General features: G+C 42.4%; 1 protein-coding gene across 1 annotated transcript in view; it reads left to right on the top strand.

Moving 5' to 3' along the window:
* The window catches only part of CPS1 (carbamoyl-phosphate synthase 1), an 88,857-nt gene that overhangs the window by 44,836 nt on the left and 18,010 nt on the right, over positions 1–26,011 (top strand). Inside the window, exons 22-30 of the mRNA XM_033064073.1 lie at positions 6,731–6,872; positions 8,592–8,657; positions 9,158–9,221; positions 12,438–12,619; positions 18,528–18,722; positions 19,284–19,351; positions 21,575–21,650; positions 24,419–24,496; positions 25,495–25,602. Coding sequence (XP_032919964.1) covers positions 6,731–6,872; positions 8,592–8,657; positions 9,158–9,221; positions 12,438–12,619; positions 18,528–18,722; positions 19,284–19,351; positions 21,575–21,650; positions 24,419–24,496; positions 25,495–25,602 — 979 coding nt within the window. The remainder of the gene's footprint in view (positions 1–6,730; positions 6,873–8,591; positions 8,658–9,157; positions 9,222–12,437; positions 12,620–18,527; positions 18,723–19,283; positions 19,352–21,574; positions 21,651–24,418; positions 24,497–25,494; positions 25,603–26,011) is intronic.

The following is a 26,011-nucleotide window of genomic DNA, read 5'->3' as shown; positions in this document are numbered from 1 at the left end:
ATTTGTTTGCATGTAGCCATGATTATTTTTATTTGTTCCTGATTTTGCGATCCCTGAAAACAGTGGCTGTGTGCAAGGAGAATGTACAGCAAACATGATTAAATAGAGGTAGAGAGTAGGCAACTGTGGTGAAATCACCACTTAGGCTCAAGTGACATGGGGACAAAAGCCTTGTTGAAAATCAATAGGACTTCTGTTCCTAAGTCACTTAGGTATCTCTGTAGCAATGGAACCTGCAATTGATTGTCTTTGCCATTATTTGAGGACTCATAGAGATGGGGGAAAAGTAGAGGTAGTGGGGTCAGGTTCACTGCTGGAGAAAATCCATGTAAAACCCAGGAAAGTAATTTTGCAGCAGACAGAAGGATGAGTATATTGCCCAAAGAGGAACATTTCAATATTGATTAAAGGCTATAAAGTAGAATTCAATTGAGGAAAGAGGAGCATAATAAACCACCCTTGTGAAGAGCAAAGGACAGAGATGGTGAGCTTGCCCCAAGTCTCAAAGACAGTCTGGCAGTGCAGTGACTTGAACTCAGTCACCTGAAATCTCAACTCTTCCAATTAACCTTAATGGAAACAGCAGGTAATTGTTTTTAGCAGATACTGAACTAGCCAGCCTGCTAACAGTGGGAAATGATGGCGCCAATCATTTGTTGATAATTTTATACTTTGGAGCTTTGTTTTGAAGGAAAAGATGTCCTTGCTCTGTGGGTGTTGTGAGAAAACACCTCCTGGCCTGTTGTGTGCTTGTAAGTTCAGTCCTGACTATCACTCTTGCCATTCCTAAAGAGGCATGAGTTTATAAAGGGGAAAGACAAAAGTGGGAGGGTGCAGACCCACTTCAGCATTTGTAGCTGGGTGCTCTGCTCAGTTGCCCATGGGAGAAGTTGTTTATTGCAAAGGCCTTTTGGGAGCCCATGTCCCTGGGTACCTGCAAGGTGTGCTTTGAAAGCTCTTTGTTGGAAGTGATGGAGTAGGCACAGAAATACAGGTGCTGGAATGAAAACCTGGCAGCAGCAGGTGAGCTGGGAAGCACTGCAGGGAGGGAAACTCAGGCCATCAATAACCTGTGCTCTTCAACTGGTTCTGCTGCACCCCCACTTTTCTCAGCAGCACTTTCTGCTGACCCACGTGCTTTTGGGACAGGTTGGAGTGTGTCACACAGGTCTTGTGGGGGCATCAAGGTGCAGTGATAGTAAATGAGGCTGTGCTCATTTATGCCTTTGAGGAGTTGTCACTGACATATTTGTAGTGCTCCTCTCTAGCTAACTGGAAAGATTACTTTTGTCTTCTTTGTGAACTGTAGGGCAGGAAAGGCTTGGGAACAATTCTGGAATGCACTTCATGCGGAGAATAAAATACAAGCAGCTATTCAGCACTGTTGTTTGTGCTTTGTGTGGATCTAACATAAGGCCCTTTCTATTTGTCTTGTAGAGCCACTGGTAATAATTTCACAGCTGTATTTTCTTTCAAAGCATCTGTACATTTGTGAAAATGCAATATGTATGTTTTCCTTGATGCAGAGGATACACAGGCAGTGCCTTAAAAAGCCACTGGGGAGTCTCTGTAATCAGTATGTGCAATGCTAGGAGCAGGGCAGTCTGTACCATGGCATCCCAGCAAAGACCTCAAAGCTCTTTTTTACCAAGGGTAGAAAATAGGCTTTCAGGAAACATCTACAATCCATTTCTTGGCTGTGTTTTGGTGTGAGCTGCTGCTTTAACTCACTTAATCTTGTGAGTGAGTCATTCAGGTCTTAGGGCACAGTGTGAGGTTCATGTTACTTAAATCAAGATGTCCACAATGAGATTTATTAGCCCAGAGACCAGAATGTTAAAGGTGCAGAGAGCTGGAGTGACAATTGTTTTGTGAGTGAGATTTGTTGGTTTACAGCTCCTGCTTCCTTAAATGTTCCTTTGACAGCTTTTTGTCAGTCATCTCATGAGTTTCTTAGGAGTGAGAAACTGGTAATCTGTCTCCTAGAGAAGAGGAGCAGGGAGAGAATTTATACCATGATCTCATTATTTTAATTGTAGCATGTTCAAAATCTTGTAAAACATCAGAAGTAATCAAGGAAACCACTAGGAGCCTTGAAGCAGAGCAGGACAGTGAGGAAACAAGAAAGAATATGCTTTTGTACATAATTCAGCCTGAAATTCTGTAGGTCTTTGAAAACCCTATGGCTACTGGGAAAGGAAGAGCTCTTTCAGGACTGGGCATAATGCATTTTGTTTCCAGCACTTCTTACTTTTGGTCCACTTTGCCGTAATGAAACTGGGCTTAAAGTTTAGTCTGGGCTTAAATCACTTCAGACTTGAGAGGAGCTGAGTTCAGGGCCCATGGGCTGAGCCAGAATGTGCTCAGCTTTGCAGCTCCTCTGTGCATATCCAAGCCACATTTGTGGCTTCTGAGATGAGGCAGAGGTGATGGTGCAGGGCTGAGCCTGGGAGCTTACAGGGTGCAGTAGCTGCATCCCAAATGCTCCCAGTTCAGGCTGTGGCTCTCAGTTCACAAAATATTCCTGATCCTTTTGATCAACACCCATTTACATGTGCCTAAGTAATATGTGGATGGGCATAAACTTGACAGCATACCTAAAAAGAAGCAGAGGCTGATTTGGTGGACAAGAAAAAGAGCGTTTCTTCTGCTGGCATCTTTATTGGTGCATCAGATGAAAGCTGGTCAAGTGGAGGAGAGGGCTCTGTTGAAGTGAGCAGGGTCTCCTGATAATTCCAATGCTGTCAGTGTTCTTCCAGTCAGTTAATAGATTTCTCCAGCTTCTCTGTGCCAGGTGACAATTTCTTCATTAAGCAGAATTTATTCCATTTTCTCTTATCGTTTATTATTGAAGAAGTGAGTGGATGGAGTCCCAAAGATGACAAGGTGGAATTTAAACTAAAAGCACCCACAAATCAACACTGGAAGCTGAAACAGTCACAAACAAAGTTGGGGAAAGGCTTACTTTGTTTATAAACTGCAAAATGAGGAGGGGACTTCAGCTTTCCGAGGAGGTGAACAACCATTTAATAATCATGGCAGTGTGCAAAAGCCTAATTGTCTGGGTTTGAAGCTCTAAAACTCCAGACTTTTATTTTGCAAAGGCAAACCTTAGGAAGAGGAGCATTACAGAAGTCTGAAACCATGGTCACTTAAGTCTTCTCTTGTTTCAGAACTGATTCTAAGCCAGTGGGGGGGTTTAATCTTTGGAAGACTTTTTGCTCTGTGTAGGAAGAGTAAGTGATGCTCCAGGGGAAAGTGGGAGGCACTGATGTAAGACTGGGTCATGTGATTTGATGTAACCAGGACTGAGAATTTTTCTCTTGTCTTTAGCACTGGATTTCTGGTGAGTTTGAAGGGTTATTTCCTCTCAACTATTCAGAGATCAGCCTGATTCTGCTCTTGCTGGCGTTAGTGTCTCTAGCAGCGGGAACTGCCCCTTAAAAATTGTCACCCCTTAACCTCTGCGTGTCTGTTTTTCTGTCTGCAAGATAAGCATCTCCCTACCATGCTGTTTGCATGTTTCTTAATATTATTTCTATGAAAGTTGAGACATAAATGCTAAAAATTGCCATGATTAGTAAATGGAAATTATTCAGTTATGAAAATGTATGTCCAGTACATGTAGAGAGGCAGCCTGATTTCCATACCAGTGCTGAGGATTTGCAATTCTCTGATTCAGTTCCCATTAAACATGGTGGATCAATTCTGCTGGTTTGTTCTATCATGCTTTAGGAATAGCAGAGGAAAAGGTGCATGGAAAAAATACATGGTCCCATTTCCCCTCCAGGAACTTGTCTTTTCTCTTTTGCATGCTGGTTTTGCTGTAAAAAACTAGTTACCTTTCTGCCTGGATTAGTGAGTGGCCTAACCTAATTTAAACAGCTAGCCCAAGGCAAATGAATGATGGTGCAAAATAATCACTGCTTTTGTTCTACCCTCCCAGCTGGAAGAGAGGGTGACAGTGAATGATATTGTTATAATGAGATACAAGAAATGGAATGAAAACAAGCTGCAAATGAAGGCAATTTGCTGTCTCTGACAGTAATCAAATGACAGCCAGCTATGTGTGCTCCTGAGGCAGAAGGGAGGGAGGGCAAGGGACTAAACGGCTCTGAAAGAGGCTCATTTTCTTGGGGTCATCAGGTCTACTCACTCATTCTAAGGTGGCTGAGTCCTTAATAGCCAGTGCCTGCTAGCATCAGTTTTGACAGAGAATTGGTGGAGTTTGCTGTATTTGATTCTGTAAAACACACATCCGTGCCTTCAGTTCTGGTGTTTGTGATTTGTGCAAGAAGTCCTGCCTCTGAGCTGAGATCAGAAAGCACAATGGGCTGAAGTGAAGCAGAGTTTCTGGTGGAGATATTGGAGCGTGGAAACCATGACTTTTAATACCGTGTGGTACCACAAAGTGGATCTTACTTTGGGAAATCCAAAACCTGGGAAGCTCAACCTGCTGGATTAGGCAGGACTTTTTCACTGAACCATAAAATAGTTTGGGTTGAAAGAGATCTTAAAGCTCATCTCATTCCACCCTCTGCCATGGGCAGAGACACTGTCCACATGCCCAGGTTACTCTGAGCCCTGCCCATCCTGGCCTTGAACACTTCCAAGGATGTGGCAGCCACAGTTTCCCTCCTGACACTAACAAAGAGGAGGCTTTGCTGCAGTAGGAAGGGTGGTGCAGGTTGTAGAGAAGATACAGGGTGCTCTGCCTGAAGTTCCCCTGAGGGCAGAGCAAGCTTTTTGTGGGCTGGAGCTTTCTCAAAGGAGAGAAATTACTGTGAGTGTTTCTCTCCTGCAAATTCTCACCAGCTTTCCCTTTCTCCTGTGCTGTTGCAGGAAGGTGGAGTGCTCTCTTTGCATACTCCAGGGCAGGGAGAGAGGTGGCACTGGGAAATTCCTACAGCAAATCCTATCTATCTATCTATCTATCCATCCATCCATCCATCCATCCATCCAGGGATGTGAACCCAAGAGTTTGTGGTTCCTGGTCCTCCTCTCAGAACAGCTGGTTTGACACTTGTGTGACTCTCACCTGTTTCACACTAGCCTGGCTTTACTGGGGGCAGCAGAGTTGCTCTGTGCCTAAGCCACAGTGGAAAATCCAGTGCAATGACTCTCTTTCATGCTTCAGCTTCCTGACACATTCCAATAAAATGGTCTTACCCCTCTTCACCCATTCAAATAAAATAATAGCTTTTTATTTAAAAATACCATCAAGCAAAGGACATAATTAAAAAACTCTGATTTAGGAAAATTGCTTGTTTGTTAATCATTCCTTTTTCCTTATTCAGAGCTTGCTTGCTCATAAAATATTGATTTATTGGAAAAATATTGATTTATTGGGCAGGCAAGAATGCTCTTGGCAATGAAGATGTAAAGCAGAAGTGCTAATGAAAATACAGGCTTTTTTATGTTTTTGCAAAAGCTAAGCTTAGAAAAGGTAGCTTAGAAAGTGGGGGAGGTAGAAATGATAAGGGTGGAGTCAAAACAAAAGGATGAGGAGTAGGAGAGAAAAGAGCAGAATGAGTCAAGAGGGAATGGAGAAGATTAAAAAAATGAAAAACAAAATGGACAAGTAAATGTTGATCTTCAGATACAGTAGGTGGGAAGCAAAGTTTGAAATAAACAGCAAAAACTAGGACTTCTGAAAAGCTAAACCAAGAGAACAAGAATGTATGGAAGTATTGAGAGACCCTGGTTATAAATATGAAATCAAAAAGGTACCACTCCTTTACCTGGTCAATCCCCCTTCTCCATTTTCCTAATTTAAGAAGCAACACTAAGATATGAAAAATAGTATATTGAGACTGTTACAAGAAAAAAACTACCTTATGTGTGACCTCTAAAGGTTGTTTCTGCTAAGGATCTCTGAAGTGAGATGCTTCTTCCAAAGACTGTCCATTTCAGAAGGTAGGCAGAACACCTTCAACCACAGAAAGAAAATTTGCTTGGGATAAATTGTAGGCATGTCTCCCAGCTCAGCACAGTGGTCACAGAGTCAGGGCACAGTTATGCCTCTCAATGGCTCATCCCAGAGCTTTAAGAATTTTGTGCCTTTGAGTGGAGTGGTCAGCTGCAGTGGGAGGCAGGAGATGGATGCACACACATAATGATTGGTCCAGCCCAGTCTGGTGAGGCCTAGGTTTAAAATTTAGACTGAGAGGAAGAATGTAAGGGAGAGATTAATTTAAAGTTTGGTCATGGAGTTGTAGGGTTAGTGAATCCAAAATGGGATCACTGTAGGTCCTGTGTGGAAGCTGAAATGGTAAATGACCATACAGTTTGGTGTCAGGGTTTGACACTGGCTAGAAGTCTGGCACCCATGAAAAACCATTCACTTACTCTCCTCTGCTATAGTTGAACAGAGGAGGGGGAAAGGAAAACTAAAAGGCAGGTTGTGTTAAACTAATATGTGGGTACAGTCAGCTTGTACTAGCCTGATGTATCTTAGCATGAGTCACTGATTCCTGTCTCAAAAATGCAGGGAAAGTAAGTGTTTTACTTCCTACTGCTTGCAGTCTGCCTGCAGACTTTGCTACAGAGGTGTTTGTGTGGGGCACCAAGGACAAAAAAGATGCTTTATGTCTGAGTCTTCTTCCTTTTCTTGCCTTCAAGTGCATGATCCTATAGCAACGCTATGCAGTGTACACACAAAAGCCCTCATGGATCTTCTAGTTATTCCTGTAAAGCCTCATGCAGAGGTGTTTTTCTTATTTAATCCCAGCAAAACAATTCCAGAAGAGACACTGAGGAGAGCCAAACAGATGGGGTTCTCTGACAAGCAGATTGGGAAATGCCTGAGCCTGACTGAAGTCCAGTGCCGTCAGCTGAGGCTGAAGAAGAATATAGTGCCCTGGGTGAAACAGGTATGTGAGAAATATCACTGGGCCTGCTGGGGACTTCCAAGAGTGGCAGGAGACCTCTGTGCCTTTGGAAACCCCTGGCTCTGTTAACATCCTCAGGAGTTTAGATGTTGACATGAGAACACAGTTCCCAGACAGACACTCAGAATATTCCTGTTCATATTCTTTGTGGCTGAGAGGGAAACACATGTGGCTTCAGGGAAAGGCTGAAAATGCTAGCCCGCCATGGTAGGAACCATGAAGAACATATCTCTTCTCTCTTGGTAATAAATTTTTACAGGCTAATCCATTATTTGAAGTGTGCTATTGCTATGGGCTCACTTGCTATTCATTGTGATAGCATGAGCCTCATGAGCTCATCTGGTATTCATGGCAGTGTCACTAGGTGCTCTGTTGCATTTAAGGTATGTTGGTATTAAACTGCCACCAGCTGGTTTTCTGTCCTTAAGGAGGGTAAAAAACCAACCTAAATTACTGAACGTTTCTGAAAGAGTTCATCTGTATCCTCAGGCCCACTTTGATGTGCCAAGTCTTCTCCTGTTCCCCAGCTGCTCTTTTTCTTCTGTGGCTCACCTGGCCACAGAAACATGCCTGGTCCTGCACTGGTTTCTTTCAGCTGCATATGGCACTGCATTGATTTGTGTGCCAAGGCACACTTAATAAGGTCATTTTACTTGTGCCTGCCTGTGTGCCTTCAAAGCATATGTTTCTTCTTGGGCCATGAAGTACAAGTCACAGTATCAGCAACAATAATGAGCAACAGAACACATGGTGCTAATGATGTGAGGTCACATTCTCCATGACTGACAAGGATTTGGACAGCCAGTGGGGATTCCTGGAGGTGCCTGAAGTTTGGGCAGATTTTAAAATGGTATAGCATAAAAATTCATGTCAAGACTGCTTTCATGCTGTTCCCTGTTCAGCATTCTCTGTAGAAGTGTTTCAGATGTTCATTCAGGAATCTTCAGCAGTCACTGCTTACCCAGATGGACTGGTTACCAAGTATAACACATCAGGAGTAGTTGACACAAATAGTTTGTGAACAGCCTCATAGGCAAATTATTCTTCTAGGCTCTCTGGCCTCATGGGCAAATTATTCTTCTGGGCTCTCTGGTGACTAATTACATAAGAAATTGTGGAAAGCTGCATGTAAAGGGTGGTTTAAAATCACTCTTTGTGCACCATTTAATTATCAAAGCATGAGTTATATTGTGACATGAACTCATAGTTATTGAGCTACCACACAAGATTTCTTAATGATATTGTGTGTATGTTTGTTTTCAGGGTGGGAGTAAGATGGGGTCAAGAGTAGAGTCTGAAAATTCCAGACATCCTTGTTATAAAGGACAGAAGACATGGAAGAATCTGTGTAATCTGCTGAACAAACTAGAGGATAATGGCCTTGGCAAATAGGGGAAAGTTTCTGGGCTGTGCAGTTGTTTCACCAAAGAGGTGCAGAGCTAAAAAAAGGTGCAGCTTAGAAAGAGATGATAGAGTGTTTTGTTGACTGAACTGTAGGGTCAGGACAAAGCCAGGCATAAGCTGCATTAATGGCACAGGACAGTTCAGGGCACATCCTTATGAGGAAAGATATGATGGGAAAATAATAGGAGTGAAACAGCAGTAGAAAGGGAAAGAGGCAAAAGAAAAGAACCCAAAAATCTGCATTTAGGAAAGATCTTGCACAGGCCAAGTAACAATCCCCCTTTTTTCCTTGTACAGATTGACACCCTGGCAGCAGAATACCCAGCAGTGACTAATTACCTCTACATCACATACAATGGGCAGGTAGGAACCCTCAGAAACACAGTCTCATTGCTGTCTGCTTTGATCTCTTTTCCCTGTGCCATGTTATTTCTGGGCATCTTACAAATGTCTCAATCTCCATAACAATTCTTGTTTTACATACAATCCCCTTACAGCAGGCCTGGAGCTTTCTCTCACTCCAGCCCTGATCCAGTGCATTTACTGTTAATGCCCCAGTGTTGTTAAGAGCCTGTTTTATATCACCTGTACATGCACAGGTGGGTGCTGGGAATGCAGAATATTTCCTTTATCTCATCCTACCATTATTTTTACATGGAGTTCACAGGTCCTTAGGCTGCTTGATCAGCTGTGTTAGAGGTGATGTTTCTCTTCTAATTCCAGGAGAGCTGGAATTTACACTGCAGTGATCCTGAAGGATCAGATTGTTGGATTTGGGCTGAACACCAGAAACTGTTCAGAAAAGCACAGAGTTAGGTGCTGTGGAGTACAGATCCTAATGACTTTTTTGTCTCCCTTCCCAGGAACATGATGTAAAATTTGATGACTGTGGAGTGATGGTGTTGGGCTGTGGACCATATCACATAGGTAAATCTGTCTTACAACTCCTCTGTTTTCCTTGTCCCCTTAAGCCTTCTTTGGATATTCTTGTGGTTCCTTTGTTCCTCTTCTCATGTGGTGAAAAAACCCTCCAGAGCACAGTGCACAGAACATCGATTCCTAACAGAAGGTTTGCATTTTATACTCGCTTGAAGATTTCATTTCACACCCTGGAAAAAAGCAGGAGAATTTTATTATTTTTCACTGGTACTTAGTTGTGATTTCCACAATGTTTTACAGAATTTTTTAAATCTTACTTTTTTCATGTGTTAGGGTCTTGAGAACCTTGTACAGAAGTTTGTTGCTCCCATACCTATCTTATATGTTTACTGCCAGCTCATGATGATATTGCCACTACGCATTTTACAGCTGTACGTGTGGGTGACTCTGAAAATATTTTGATCTCTTCAGCTGATTTTGTATAAGCAATTCTCTGGATGTTGTTTTTTTCTTTCAACCCACTCAGATCATTATACAGAGTAACAGTTTCCTTGTGGCTGTGAGTATTAGGTAGACAGACTGCAGAATTCCATGTGTGATGACTTTCACTTTTTCTTTCCATGGATCTCTCCAAATAGCTTGTAATTATCGACAAGGAAAAATATGCTTGTTATTCAGAAATATTCCTGCTCTGCATCTCGCAGAACTGGTGATGGGTTATGAAAGCTCCAGTTGAAAACTGCATCCATTTGTTTTGCTTGGATTGGAGAGGTCATATGCTGCACTCATGTTGCTGTGTGTGGGACATGTCTTTTTGAACTCCATTTCCAGTGGGAATGTTGAGATGGCTGAAATCAGGAGCAACACTCCATGATTAGGCTTACTTTTTGTGAATTACTCTGCTGTTCAGCAGGCTACAAAAATGAAAAGGATGGCAGTGTTATCTCATAAGTTGATTGAATGTATGTGAATACATTTTGCACTGTTCACCTAAAGCTCCTCACTGCTTAGAACAGACATGCAGGTCTGTTCTTGGTCTCATCTGCTCTGCAGCTTTGATTAGATCCATCAAGACCATTTTTGGGAGAGGTTGCAACTAAAGGAATGCTGCTAGAGGAAACCATTACTTATACCTGTAAAATATTTTTTTTTCTAGGTGCAATAGCCAAGTTGTTTGGTTTCTTTTCCTTTTTTTAATCCTTTCAAGGCAAGTAAGCAATGTGCTTTTCCTCTATGCTTTCAGTATTGTGATTAGAATTCAGTGGGCTCAACTCAGTGTTCTCTTCCAGGTTAGAAGAAGCTAAATTATGGAAGTTGAACATGTGACATTATTTTTCTTATTTCCTTTGTGAAAGCTAAGTTTTTGGTTAAAAAAACCCAAAACAACCCTTAGGATTTTTATTTGAAAATAGTTTAAAATATATTGCAGGAAAATGTTGAATATGTCCACACTTCTGTAAAAAAATAAAAATACTTGAGGGAAGTGAGGCCATTTCAAAAGTCATGCTATGTTCTGTGTTTAGAAAGAAAAGTATTCCAATCAAAGTGGGTTTTTTGAAGTTTCTTGCAAACTGATATGCCAGGTAGAAACATGATGTGAGTCAATTCAGTTACACACTCTTGAACTTCAGTGCCTGCTTTAACACATCTTTCCTGCACACATAGAACCTCAGCAATCCTTGTTCTTCACCTGCTTCCAGGAGGGGATCTCCTGGCCTGGGAGGGAGTTTATTTGTGTGTCAGCCCTAAAAGCTGTATAAATCTATTTCCACCACTGGCCTGGGCCAGCAGAGTGCTCTGTAAGGTTTAAGGTGTGCACATATACTGAAACATGAAAGTGAGTTCAAAAACATGTATTGATGTAGTAATTGTCTCCTGAGGAGCAGTTATGTTACAACAGTCATTCCCAATAATGCTATTTATTTTCTGTCTCCCCTTTTCCCATGTTTGGATATGATCATTACTGGATGTGCCTGGAATAACAGCTGTTTTCCCAGGTTGTATCTGAAGCAGTCAGATGAGGGCTCCAGATGACCACTGGGTTCCAAAGCTGAGGTTTTTATGCATATAAAAATACCTGAACCTGAAACACAAAAACTGAATGAGCATCTGGTTTCCCTTCTGGGAAACAGGTTCAGATTTGATGTTCCTCTCTTTTCAGTGAGGTTTTAACTGAAGCTTAGGCATATTTTGAAGTTCTTGTTTGACAGAAGTGGGGAAACAGCTGTCAGGGAGTGACCTGTGCCAGTCATCAGTTTGTGACTAGGTGGTGGGGGCAACAATTAAGCACAGACTGAATTTCTAACATATCTTGTCACACAGTTATATATAAAAGTAATATCAGTGGTTAATGATCATGTAATGACTGAGCACAGCATGATGAGCCAGGGTTTTCTTGCAGACTGTAAGCATAACCATTTAATGATCTTTAATATGCATAATTCTCTGTTTGTACCTGTTTGAGCATAGAGATGTTTGCACATGTCTCAATTTAAGTGTTCCCTGGAGCCTGCAGCATTGCCCAAGTCCTGAGAGCTGCAGCTTGCCCAAGGCCAGGCACCAAGTCCTGGTGCTCACCCAAGCCCCCTCTTTCCTTTCAAGATGGCCACAGTGCTTACTCAGGGTTTGGGAGAGTGGGATGTGCTCATCCCACTGTGTTGCATAGTCACTGTAGCCCTTAAAGCAAGATTAAAGGATCACAGAGTGGCTGCAGGAGTGTTGTTCTAATCTGCCTTACCTGGAGTCAGTGTACAGGAACATCAAACCCACTGAGATGTAACTCTTCTGTTGTTGGTTTAGCCCTTCTGCAAGGTAAAAAGCACCCCAGTCTTCTGTTCTTCACACCACATCTATGCAAATGCTCTGAGTTTCCTGGAGTAAGCAGCATAGTCTTGTAATAACAGGAACTCAATTTAGTTTATCCCACTCTTTAGTTTACCTCAGAACGCATTGGTTGGGAAGCAGCAGTGACTGGATAGAAAGCAAGAGCACACTGAAGTGTTTGTGAGCACAGGATGACAGACATGTTAGAGAGGTCTGACACTCCTGAGCAGCTCAGCCAATTTACCTGTTGTGCTTGGAGGTTCACATTTTGTGGATGATTAATTTCCATGGGAGGACAATTACATTTCTGGCTCTGAGCTGGCAGGAGGCAGTGCTGGCTTTTTCCTTTTTTCTTCTTTAGTCTCGAGTGCTGAGAATATCTATTTATGTTTTCTTCTCTGCATCCTTCCTTCCCTTGCCCACTTTTCTGTCTCCTGGCAGGCAGCAGCGTGGAGTTTGATTGGTGTGCTGTCTCCAGTATCCGCACGCTGCGGCAGCTCGGCAACAAGACCGTGGTTGTGAATTGCAACCCAGAGACGGTGAGCACAGATTTTGATGAGTGTGACAGACTGTACTTTGAGGAGCTGTCACTGGAAAGGATCCTGGACATCTACCAATATGAGGTAAAGAAAAACAGAAGCACTATAAAAAGCCATGAAGCAACCTAAATTTTCAAAATTCCTGTCACTAGCTTGTGAAGAAGCTGGGGGTGAGGGGAGAGAGCAAAAACAGTTTGCTTTGGATCCCAATGTTGCATTTTACACATCACTGATGTTCCTAGCAGGCTGCTCAATAGAGAATGTCAAATAGATATTAAATTATTTTGCAAGAGGCCATATTGTGCAATATTTACAAGCAGGCTTAATTTGCTGCACAGACATTTATCACACAAACTGTTCTGCCCTTACACTGCTGGGCTTTAGCACTTAAGCACAGCCTTGATTTGAAGCACAAGTGCTCTGCCTGGAGCAGCTGAAGTTCTGTGCATCACACCAATGTGTGCTCAAGAACTTGCAGGCTCGATTTTACAACTGGGAAGTGGATGTGGTCCAGCATACAGGCAGGGAGGGGCACTGGAATTGCCATCAAACCATAAAAATGTTCCAGCCCCTGATCCAGACATTGGACTGGTCTTTTTGCAATTTTCAAGTGTTCAGAAGTGCTGATCTAAGAGATGGAGGAGAGTCCCAGACATATTTGATAATGAGGGGATAATAATAATGATAATGAGGGGATATGTCATGTAAACAGTTGGCACCAATATAAAAATGTTGATTTCTAGTGGATAACACACTCATCTTGAATTTGTTGCTAAGGCTTTTAAAGGTGCTTTCAGGAACTTCATCTACCCTAAAATTCAGCACAAGTTGTCCATCTAACTTGCTGAAGCAACTTTGCAGAACCCAGATCATGTTAAACTTGTGATTTTTCTTGACTCCTTTTCCTGGTATATGATGATCTGAGCTCATCTCCTTTGTAAATGGGTGCAAATTTCTAAAATGGTTTTATAATCTGGCCATGTTTTGATCATTCCCAAATTTGGCAGCAGGCCAAAGCACATCAGAAATTAAGTCCCAGACTCCAGGCTGTGTTCTTCAGCCATTTGCAAGATACTGTCCATGACCATTTTTAAATTGCATGTTCATACTTTCCTGTTTGTACAGGTTGTTTTACCTCTTCTTTAAATTTCTGTAAAAACAGACACTACTACTGGATAGATTTTGAAGAGGGCAAAATACTCTGGTGTCTCTCTGGACTCTTAAAAGCTGATTTTTGAATGCTTTAGGATTATCCATGAGGCTCAGCTCTAAAAGCACTGAACTCTTGTTTACTTAACAGAACTGAACTTCTGCGCAGGGGCGTGGAGGAAACTGTTGTGACAGTTTGTCAGACAAATAACGCTGATGAAATACAACATCTAATTACTGCAGGATCAAAGAGAAGGTAGAGATAGGTGATGAGGGAGCTCATTTCCACATGGAATGCTAGTAATTAGCAAGTTGGGTAAGAAAAATGTGTGAAAAGAATACTGAATACATATTGCAACTTGCATTATCCTGCTTGTCAGAGCAAGGCTTGGCCAGTTTGATGGGAGGCAGTGCAGATCTCCAGGTCTAAAGGCAGCATCCTGTCATACCCAGAGTTTGCAGAGGATTCTGCTACTCTGGCATGGGTGTGAAAACAACCAACTCGATGTTTGTGCTGGAGGTGTGAAAATCATCAGAGTCTGAGCGTAAACATCCAAAATCAGTGTTATACTGTCTAATAATTCCCAAGGGGAATAGTAAATGCAAGTAGAAAAACCACTTTTCTTCAGCAGGAGCACAAGGTAATGATATTATTATGCCTAGTTTGCAAGCAGGGAAACTGAGGAGTAGATAGGCATGGACAGAGTAACACAAAAGAACCTGGGCAGAGCTGGAGACAGAGCCCAGACCTCCAGCAAAGTCTGGAGATAGTCTAAGATACATTATTTGTTATATGTCATTTCTTCAGAAAAATGAATGAGCCAAATGCTAATGTCCTGTTGGCAGAATACTTCCTCAGGCAAATGCAGTTGGAATTCAGCCCCTAAGAAAAAGATCAAGTTAAAAATGAATCTGATTCTGAGCTCCTGTAGATAGCTTCATATACAAAGCATGAACAGTGTCATGATTTCAGACTGTTCTTTTAACCACCTCTGGTGTTTCAGTGGACAATGAACTATTGGAAATAACTGAAAGGTCATGGATCCGTGGCAGACTGTATGTAAAAACATCAGCAAACACAAATGGACACAACCCTGAGCCCTTAGTAGAGATGATATTACAGATCCCTAACCATTGTTAGGATTAGCAGCAGAGCTTGGGCAGCTGTTAAGCCCAAGTGAATAGGTGCACTGATTTGTCCCTGATTTTCTGATTAGATAAATTAGGCTGCACAAAGGAGTGAGTTTACCAACAGGACTGAGACAGCTGGAAGCTCTGGAAGCTGCCACCAAGAAATGCACACAGCTTCTCACAGCCCTCTCCCAGTGATGTACCCAGCTGTCCCCCTTCTTTCTCCTCCCTGTGTCCTCTTTAACCTCCAGTTGACATTCACAGCTGCAGTGAGTCTGAGCTCTGCATAACAGAACTGTTCATTGGAGGAAAGTTTAATTTACTGTGAATGTGCAGAGTTAGGTAGTAGTCTGTGAGGACAATAATTTAAAAAAAAATAAATTTCTTCCCTCAGATTTATTGGCTTTTTGTTTCCAGAGAAGATGTTCCCTTTTTGTTTTAATATCTATCTGCTTGAGGGCCTCTACTGATTCTTTTTTCTGTTTCGGAGATTATTCTGAAACAATTCATAAAAGTAAAGGAGGCTCCTAGGTACAATTTTAATGGTCTAATTTGTTTTCAAACTCAGGGAAAAAGAAACCCCAGCTCTATTACTAATGACATAACAGCAAGGTAGTAATAAAAAGAGTGATTTTTGTTATAAAGGGGAAAGTAATTCTCTTAGGCTTCTTTCACTAGATTATGTATTGCATGTATTTTAAAGATATCTAATGGCAAGGATGCTATTAATTTTCTTTATAATTAAAATATGGCTGATGACAAAGTGATATGCAGTGGGGTCCCTTTCTGCCTGCCCACATTTCTCAGTGGAGCAGGCATGTTCCCTGTCAGGACAGTGGCTGCTCTTTGGGTGGGAACATGCTTTGGGAAACAACAGCAGAATTTTAAAGTAAGCAGCAGCTAGATTCAATTTATGGCTCTTCTTGAGTAAAAATGAGTATATAATTTTTTGCTATCTCCTTGAATAAGGAATTTCCTCTGTCTCCTTAGGGCTGAAGTCCCTAATTCTATTCCAACTTTGATGTAGGCAGTATTTGGAACTAGAATTCAGTAACTAGAATTATTTTAAAGGCAGAAATGTTTTAAACTAGAATTATTTTAAAGGCAGCAGCTGAGGAGAAGCTGTTAGCCAGGATACTTCACATTTCACATATGTCAAGGATAGATTAAGATGTTGGTTGACCTTGTAAGCAAAGCTACTTTGACTTGTTGCCCTCCTTCCAAGCTGCGAGGAGGGATTTGCTTATTCACACTCTGGTCCTTATCCACGTGGGATGGTAAAGAGTCCATGGACTAGAGGGAGTTACTCTGTTTTGGATGGGTCTGGAAGCACTAAGGCATAGATTTCTCTTCCAAGCTGGAGATGGTGAGCTCTGATGTCATGAGACAACCACTTTAGGGCACAAAACAGCCCCTGTCCTTTTTCACTGCCTGTCCTAAGCTCTTTCAGATGGTTGCTGTTGGCCAGCAGCATTGTGGCATCCCATAAGTGACTGCACAGTGAAAAGGAAAAAAATAATCATCTTATGCTGTATATTAGCTTGCTGAGCAAATAATCTTGGAATAGTAAGTGCTGCTTAAATGCCAGGCAGTTGGATCTTTATTATGGTGGGAAATCACCACATCAAATCTGAGTGATGACTGTACTAGCATTTATCATTTGTTTTTGCCCAGTCACTTATAGTCCATCCTGCTCTCAGGTTACAGTTTTGCCATTCCAAATCTCTTTAAATCCCTGATGAAGGAATTCCCCTTCCAGGAAGGCCAGTGAGGCTGACCTTCAGGAAAAATACACTTGTTAATTAAAAGAACATTTTTCCTCTGTCTTTTAGAGCCAAACCATGGATCACTTGCTTTATGTTGCTCATTTGTTAGAAGTGGGTAAAACTGTAAAACACATTTGGTTCAAAAGAGCCCTTCACTGGAGCTGTTCTGTGGGCCAGGTTGTCCTTTGGGAAAAGTTTCACAATCTTTAATTTGAAAGTAAAGTGCTCCTTTTCTTCTATTGAAAATTTTCACACCTGACTAGATTGTACTTGAAAACATTAAGGGTTCTGTGTGAAAAGAAAAAAAGCCCATATTTGCACCTGTAGAAAGGTGTGTGTTAGCAAGCAAGATCAACTGTCTCTTGTTATTTACTGTTTATTATTTTCTCACTTAAAATGCGATGCTGCCCAATGACAGATGTGAAATGCTCTGCTGTGGCTGGAGGATGCTGTGCCACCTGTTCTGCCCCATCTGCCTCTGGAATTGGAGTGCTTACAAAAAGCCTGTGTGGAAATGAACACCTATGACAGTGTGCTGAAAGACTTGCTGCCATCCAGAAACAAGGAGCTAGTCAGGAATAAGAAGCATTGATTAAAATAAAGGGTTAGCCCTTTATGTATCCATAGCTTTGTAGACTGTATGATGTGTTGGGCTCTGTTGATTTAGACTCTGTTTAGCTTTGTTACACTCCTTAAAGACTGGCTTCTGGGGCTGGGAAAGGTGGTTTGTTTATTGAGTAGCAGTACTGGCAGAAAAAAACCCCCATGAATTCCAGTTGTTTCCCATTGCCTCTCTGCTAGAGGTTACTGCCTTGCATCTCTGGAATAAGAAAGATTTTGCATGAATGCCTGCTACTCTGAAAATCTCTGCCCATGAGCATGGGAGAGGCTGTTTCCTCCAAGAGGAAAAAGGTCTCAGCATCTTGTTTGTTCATGCTGCTGGGTCCAAAGGCCACAGTAAGCAGTGGAGGCAGGCTCAGTTGTAGAGAGAGTCCTCACGTCCACATGGGTAGGAGCACATGGGAAGGAGACCTGAGCCCCTGAGGCAGAGTGCTGAGGTCTGTTGGGGTGTTATGCATGTTCCTAGTGCAGTGCCCTTCCTCTGGAAAGCAGTGTCAGCTCAGAGCTTTATCCTCACTGGGACAGCAGAAGCACCTAAACATGACATGCAAACTAAGTAACAGCCTGTGTGATTCAAGCAGGCCTTAGGGAACCCTGGGTTGATGCAAAAGCTGCAAATTTCTCTGGTTTCCTTGGGAATTTAACCTCCAGCTGTTGCTGGATTTGAGTGTTACTGAGGAGGATATTGCTGGTTAGGGAGGATAGACACTACAAATCACACTTTTCAGCCTGGGTGCCTCTGGATCAGCACAATTGTGATAAAATCATAGAATGGCTTGAGTTGGAAGGGACCTAAAAGATCATCTAGTTCCACCCTCTGCCATGGGCAGGAACAGCTTCCACTAGACCAAATTGCTCCAATCCCCATCCAGCCTGGCCTTGAACACTTCCAGGGATGGAGCAGCCACAGCTTCTCTGGGCAAAGCACCAGAGAAGGGGCTCAGCACCATCAGAGAAAAGAATTTCTTCCTAACATCTAACCTAAATCTCTCCTTTTCCAGTTTAAAACTGTTCAGCTGTGTCCTATCACTATCTGCCCATGTAAGAAGTCACTCTCCTCTTTTTAAAGAATTTCTCATTAGGCTCTGGAAGACTGCAATAAGGTCTTCCTGGAGCTTCTCTCCTCCAGGCTGGACAAGCCCATCCCTCAGCCTATTTTTGTAGGAGAGGTGCTCCAGCTGTCTGATCATCTTTGTGGCCCTATGATCTGTCTATATTCACAGCAACCCAAAAAGGGACATAATCTAAATAATGCATTTTTGTGTGACAGCTCATCCTATTAAGATAACTTGGACATGACAGTGCTCCTTTCTGTCTTCCAACAGGGATGCAGTGGCTGCATTATTTCTGTAGGTGGGCAGATTCCCAATAACCTGGCAGTACCCCTGCACCAGAGTGGAGTGAAGATTCTTGGCACAAGTCCTTTAAAGATTGACCAGGCAGAAGATCGTTCCATATTCTCAGCTATCCTGGATGAGCTGCATGTGGCCCAGGCTCCCTGGAAGGCAGTCAGCACATTGGTAAGTTGGGATGTGCACCTGGGGAATGCTGAAGCAGCTGGGGGTTGGGATGTGCATCTGCTCAGGAAGGACTGAGTCACTGATACATTCAAGATTCCAAAAGCATTTGACAGTTTTTTACTGCCCATGTTGAAGAAATGTTTGATCCCTGTGAAGTGGTGCTACAGCAGCACTGGTACCAGGTGGAAACTGGAAGGGAAGTGTCTTTAAATCATCTCACACAACCTGAGCTATGTATCCAGCAGAAATTAGCACCACTGACAGGCTAGTCTAGATATCCTGCTGGGCTTGAGATCAGTTCTAGCAGGTGGAGATTTCAAAGGAATAGAGATGTGTTGGCATTGCTCTTTTTTCCCAGTGAAGCTCTATGGATGGGGAGGTCTGAAGGCGACAGCTCTGAAATCAGGAAGTTGTGTGTTACATTCAGTGCTGGCTGCAGTCCCCATCTTCTTTCCCCTCATCTTAATTGCTAGTAAAGTGCAAATGCAGTTAGAATTGGAATTTTGGAATGACTTTAAAGTGTTTTCTTGTTCACAGCATGTTTTTCCTCCCTTTCTTTAGAGAGATGCAGTTGAATTTGCAAGGTCTGTGAGTTATCCATGTTTGCTGAGGCCCTCCTATGTTCTGAGGTAAGGCTCAGCATGGTGGGCTATGGACTCCAAAAACCTCTCTGGGACAAGGGAGAACAATTTCAGGGGATGTGTGGAAAACTGTGCTAGGTGTTTGTGGCATTAAGCTGCCCATGAGACAACTGCTCAAACCAATTAATAAAGCCAATGGATCCCTGAAGCCCATCAGGCACAGATCAAAGGTAGAATATAATCATAAAAATGTCTGTTCAGCTGTATTACCTTTTGCACATCTCAAGGCCAAAACCACAAACCATCTGGGATATTCTTTCAGGTTCCTGAGATTGTTACCTGTACAATTAAGTCAGAAGATTGTTTGCCACCAGGAAAAAGAGTAACCTGCTGAGGCTGTTTATTGAGATGGGCATCTGTTTTCAGAAAATGACAGTGCATCTTTTGAATTCAGCTTCTTATTTGCCAAGCTTCTCTGCTTACAGGCATGTTTTATGTCCCTACACGGTGGCAGCTGCTTCTCATTAAACAGACATTGTGCAAAGTCCCTCATTTCCAACAGCCAGCCAGACTTTTTGAGGAGGTTACACCAGCACATGCACATGGCAAGCTCACAAGTTCTGAATGATTGCTCTTCTCTGTGAGAAGTTTCTTCATTGCTGGGTGACTCAGCACAGAGAGGCAGTTTGCTGGGCACAGTTTACAAGTGAAAATCAATTGGAGACAGGATTCTTTTTATATGAAAGACACTCATATCAAAATGAAGAAACTCAATATCAGTTTTCAGGGCTGAGGGACAAGCACACTTTTTATTTTAAAGGAAGAAAAGGAACAGGGTTTCTTCAGCCCTGAAGGAAATATCCTGAATGTGACTTTTCTATCTGGTCTCCAAGACTTGCAATAGGGTTTCAAGCAGAGTTAGAAAACTGTCCTCCTGTCAGGAGTACAGTTGAATATAGCTAAGTATAAGTCAAAAACTGCTGCTGATGTAATTCACCAGATTGTTAGGGAATACTTCTTTTAGCCTGTTGTTTCCATCTGTATTAAAACCATTATAGGCCCTTTCCCTGTTAAGTATTTGCTAATGTGTGTTAGTGCAGGGTAGGGGGACTCCAGGGAGAAAGATGAAACTGGAGGATGTAAAACTTGAGGAACAAGAATGTGAAAAGCCCTAGCATAGCCCTCTGCCTGGCCTCTGTCTGCAGAACAGCAGCAATCCACAGCTAGATTTCTTTATCCTCTGGGCAGATATCCTCTGGCCTTTAATATTGGCCAGTTTCCTTGGAAAACTAAATGCCTTTCCCCACCAGTTAGGTACTGTGGACACCAGCTCACATCCTCAGTGGTATTACTGACACAAGTTCAGGGATTTCTTGAACTCTATTGATTTACATCAGCTGAAGAGGTAAATATAATCGCCTAGGTACCTGTGTCTGTTTATCTTAGGATAAAGTGACTGATTTGTGGAATAGATCCTTCTTCCACTTTTCCCCACAGTCCCTATGGGCTTTCCCAACAAAGCAAAGGAGAAGCTGGGCATCAGTGGTAGAAATGTAACATCTTTTTTTGGAAGATTCTTGTCATTAAAATGGACTTGAATCCCTTACTCTTGACCCATGTTCTCCCAGATCCCCTTCTTTGGTATTACTGGCAGCTACAATTAAAGCAGCTTTTGGGTATCTGCTGTACTTTGTCTACTGCCTTAAGGAATGAGACATTAAGGGAGTAGCACAGTGAAGTGGCCAGCAAGGAACAGAGCATTGGCATCTGAATTTACACTGTCACAGCCATTTCCAGTGATCCATACAAGCCTCACTTCATCTGTCCCTGAGGAGCAACAGGGCTGGAGTGAGCCAAGTGTGTTTGTCCTGAGCTCCTAGCTAACCTGCAGGGGTCTTCTTACTGGGGCTGGGTGGCTGAGGAGCCATCTCCCCCAGCTTAGAGGGACCTTCGAAGGCCTGGTTCAGGAAGGGGATTTGGCAGCAGTGCTAAGGCTATGAGAACACAGCTCTTTCTTTATTTCTCCACTGTGGTTCTGGAGGTCTCCTGTCTTCTCTAGGAAGGATAATGCAGAGTGATTGGGTACCACCTCTGCCTCTCCTTGAGTCAAGAGCAGAGCAAGTGGCTGGAGTCAGGAGCTTCCTTGGCTAGTCTGTCATACACAGGTAGTTGGTAACCTTGTGAACTCTGTGCCCTGGTGCCTAACACTGATGTCTCCCAAGAATTCACAAGGGAAGCTAACCTGGGTTCTCTTCTTTCCTGTTCTCCCAGTGGGTCTGCAATGAATGTGGTATTCACTGAAGAGGAAATGAAGAAGTTCTTAGCAGAAGCCACCAGAGTCTCTCAGGTACCTCTTTGTGCTGCCACTTCTTTGTGTGTTCCCCTTATTTGTTTCATCTTTACTCTTTTCTATCTCCTTGTTTCCTTATTGTGTCTTCCTCACTCTTCCCCTTCCTGCCTGGTGAGGAGCTGAGTTTGACTCCTCAGTTTGTTCCCTAACTTGGGAGCCTGTGCAAATATCCTTTACTGACCCCACCAGGATGCCTGCATGGAGTAGGAACAGCAGACAGCTGTTTTACCTGCATGTACATTTGTCACCAATTAATTATGTAAAGAGATGTAGTCCACTGAGCTGGGACCCTTCCAGACCTGCCAATGGCAGGTTATGCCAACCAGCATAGAACTAGGAGCAATTTCCACTCACTTTCTCAATTGTTTTGCCTGGCTTCTTTGAACAACTAAATACTTCATCTTAGCATCTCTTCTGAAAGTATTTTCCTCCTCTTCTATTTTTTTTTAATGCTCACTGTTCAGAACAGGGCTGTGGCACCATTAACACTGCTGTCCCAGGAATCTTGGGAGTAATAAATAAATGAATCAAAGAGGAACTCTCTGAAAACACAACTGGCTGTGGAAGTCAGACATATTACTGCTTTCTCAGGATTCTTAGGTGGTTAAAGCTTGAACAAGGACAAAACCATGAGATTTTTAAATGGTGCAAGTTTAACTTTTCAGCAAGAAATAGTGGAATGAAAGGGAGATACCTTTCAAAATAATGATATCCTGAAGGACAGGTTAGTGTAAAGGCAAGGAGACCACTTACTACCATCTTTGAACAAATTTTAGAGGGGTAGTGCAACTGTTCTTCCGTCAGAAAGAATTATTTAATTCTCAGAAGACTGTGGAGTCAGCCTGTGGTAGTGTGCCAGGTTCTCAGCAGTGCTAGGCCTCCCAAAATACCTAACTTCCCTCTAAAATTCATCTGTACACTCACAGAAGCAGAGCAGGCAACAGCCTTAAGCCCCTTTCAGTGGGACAGATCACTTTGCCATGCTGCTGGGTGGCTTTGTGATGGCAGTGGATGCCCCATAGGAGGCTCTAGCCCAGAAAAGTGACCCCTGCTCAGCTTAATTTGGTACAACCTGACTGACTTGAATTGAGCAATGCTGTTCTTTGTTTCTGAGATGCCCCATCCCTGGTCTAGGAGGCCTTTCTAGGAGTGGCATTTGTAGAGTCTAGTCAATAGGTGACATATTCCTAGGGGAAAGAAAGGGTGTTCCCATGGGATCCTTGTGATGTCCAGTTCTGCTACTCACAGAAAACAGTGCTGCTCACTGCAAAAATGACCAGTTGCACACCATGAGGTTTTGGGTGCTCTGGTTCTGATCCTGAAGAGACTTACCCTAGATATACATGCTATTTTTTTTCCTAGTGTAGTCAGACTGCCAGGGGAAGAACTTCTTCCTTCCTCCAGTATCATGTATTGACAAAAGCTATGGTACAGTTTAAACCAAACTAGCAAAAAGCAAACCAGAACAAAAGTACAGTTTTATGCTTCTACATTAGGGAGGATTTTTCAGTCTTGTCAAGCTTTTGTGGCCTGTGAGTGGTTCCACAGAAGCTCCCAGTATTAGTTGTGAGCATCTTTGTGGGATGTAGTCTTAGCTTTTCTGGTTCCAAAGCCTTATCTTGTTCTGCTTCATCCAGCAGAACTTCTCCAGGTAAAGGCCCTGACTGATTCTGTTGTTTTAATGACTTTGCTGTTTCAGTGTTGTGTCATTATGGCATTTATGTTGACAATAATGTTCAAAACTTCTAGTGCAGGTTGAGACAGATTGAAGTAAACAAGGTTGTGTGCACATATAAAATCTTCAGCTGAAAAACTGCAGCAAGACAGAAAGTAACAGGACACAAGCCACTAAATTTATGAAACAGTGTAGGCTTCAGCATTGTCCTTGCCTGTGAATTTACCCTTGCATTGATAAATGGAAGGAATTGTGTCTTATAACTTCTGGAGTTGCTTGGTATTTTTTCAAGAGGAGCCTTTAAAACATGCACAAACTGTCATTTATTTAATTTTATTCTCTAATAAATAATAGGCAGTTAATAGTGGATGGGACAGGTAAAATGTTGAGGCACAAAGCTGGCCAGGAAGAATGCAGATCAGAGTTTTTAGGAGCAAGTGTCTGGAAGGAGAAAGTATTGGAGGAGAGTGAAAGTGTGTGCTGGCATCCAGAGACAGGAAGAAGAGGAGGGAAAACCATGTATAGCAGGGAAGGTAGTGAGAGTCAAGGACAGGTTGTGCCTGGCCAGCTCTAATTAGTGGCAACCTCTTCCTGGGAGCCTTGGGAAACCAGGCAGAGAAATTAGAAAGGAATGGATCAGTTGCATAAAATATATTACTCTAAAATAGCAAACAGCCACTCTACAGAGTCATTGAGAATGCCAAGGATCAGGTCCTTTATGAAGCACCATGTCCAGTGAGATAGCTGGGAGGCCCAGACCAAGGAAGAATTGATTTTGGGTTATGGACTGTATTTAGAGGTTATTGGATCCATGCATTTCTTGCTATCTTCTTTGTGCCATGACCTCTATGGTTTTGCCCCAAATTTTCTTGTCCTGGTGTTGTTATGGAGATCTCAAACTTTTTTGCATCAGTGGTTTTGGGGAAATCGAGCCAAGTTTCCCCCATTATATCTTTGCAAAGTTCACTTATCTGTGGAAATGAGGATATTAATAGATTGATCTTCTGGACTTTTGCTTCCAAAGGATTCTAGGTGGTCTACAAATACTCTCTTACAAAAACTTTATAATTTTTTCTTGTCTTGGTGGCAGGATTACCCTGTGGTCCTCACTAAATTTATTGAAGATGCCCGTGAGGTGGAGATGGATGCTGTAGCCAAAGCAGGAAGAGTAAGTACTTTGCTTTTCTTTAACATTTGCTTTTCTTTAACATTAAACTTGTTTTTTTCAGGATCTGAGATCTGCAAAAATCTGTGCAGTTTGAATGATTGACTATAGAGCAATGGATTCATGCAGAGCAGAGTAAAGAAACAAAAATTCATCTTATGTTTAAAACTGTTGTACTTGAAAAGCTCCACCTCTCTTATTGTATACATCTAGCCAGTTATTTTTAAGCATTGCTTATCCATGTAAATGAATCCTTTTGGATATAATTTTGACCAGATTTGCAAATCACTGGCTTCAGAAATTACTTTCATCAGAATTTTAACATGTGTTATGGAATTACCACAGTTATTCAATTTTTTTTACAGCTTCAACCTTGCCTTTCATTACTAGGCAAAGACAAAAAAATCACAAACTTCACAATTAACAGAAATAGTATTTTTCAATTTTAATTTTTAATCAGCAGATACAATAACTTTTGTAGTATTGAGATTGTATGCCTTGATGCAGGTAATTAAATTTAAATCCAGAGGCCTGGATTTCCTCTGTTTGCTTAAAACACCACAAAAGAGTGGGGGTAAAATGATATATCAGTGATGTTAGTTCATGCTTGTTCCTGTTGGGGAATGATTACTTTTTTGAGTTCTGGCAAGCAGAACTCAGGAAGCTGGCTTAAAGCCTCCTTAGCTTTTACCTTCTGAGCCCACATGTGTTAGAGAGAGGAAGGAAGCCTTAGGATCTCCAGGCTGAGGTAGGTTTTACCATGTTTGTGATTTGCTTAACCATAGTAGCAAAGACACTGATGTGGTCTCCTCATTCATATGCCTAGTGTCTGCTTCAGGCATATTCTCCTCAAAATTTTGGGAAATTCACTTTTTGATCCTATCCCCATCCCATTTTCATTTCAGATAGAGTTGTGCTCAGGAGGCTGGGCTGTGCTGAGGAGACAGGAGCAGGTTCTGAGAGGGTGAAATGACCGAGTGCTCTCTCATTGCTGTGTGCAGGTTATTTCCCATGCTATTTCAGAGCATGTGGAGGATGCAGGTGTTCACTCAGGAGATGCCACCCTCGTGTTCCCCACACAGACCATCAGCCAGGGAGCCTTGGAGAAGGTATGTGTTGCACCAGCACTGAAAAGAGAAAAGGAAATGAGGGTTTGACTCTGCTTTCCCTCCACTAGTAGTGAAGAAGTCAAATCACCACTGATTTTTTTAAGGCCAGTGTGGTGTGTGCAAGTGAAGGATGTCAGAGTGCCCCTGTGATTGGCTTGATTGTCTGAACTGTATCCCAGTAATTTAAGCAGTAGATGTGCACATTTTTAGACCCATAGGATTTTTTTTATTTCCTTGGTTTAGAACCAGCTTCTGTAGCAGCAGAGGATTGTCTAATTCATGCATATGCCATGGCTCTCTTTCCACTTCCTTTTCTCCCACAATACTTAAATGATTATGTCAGATGTATGACTTGCTAGTGCCTGCTTTTCCAAAAAGAATATCAGGATGAATGAACCTCATCTAATCT

This window comes from Catharus ustulatus, chromosome 7, assembly GCF_009819885.2.
Source record: "Catharus ustulatus isolate bCatUst1 chromosome 7, bCatUst1.pri.v2, whole genome shotgun sequence".
NCBI lineage: Eukaryota > Metazoa > Chordata > Aves > Passeriformes > Turdidae > Catharus > Catharus ustulatus.
This window is presented reverse-complemented; position numbering and strand designations above follow the sequence as displayed.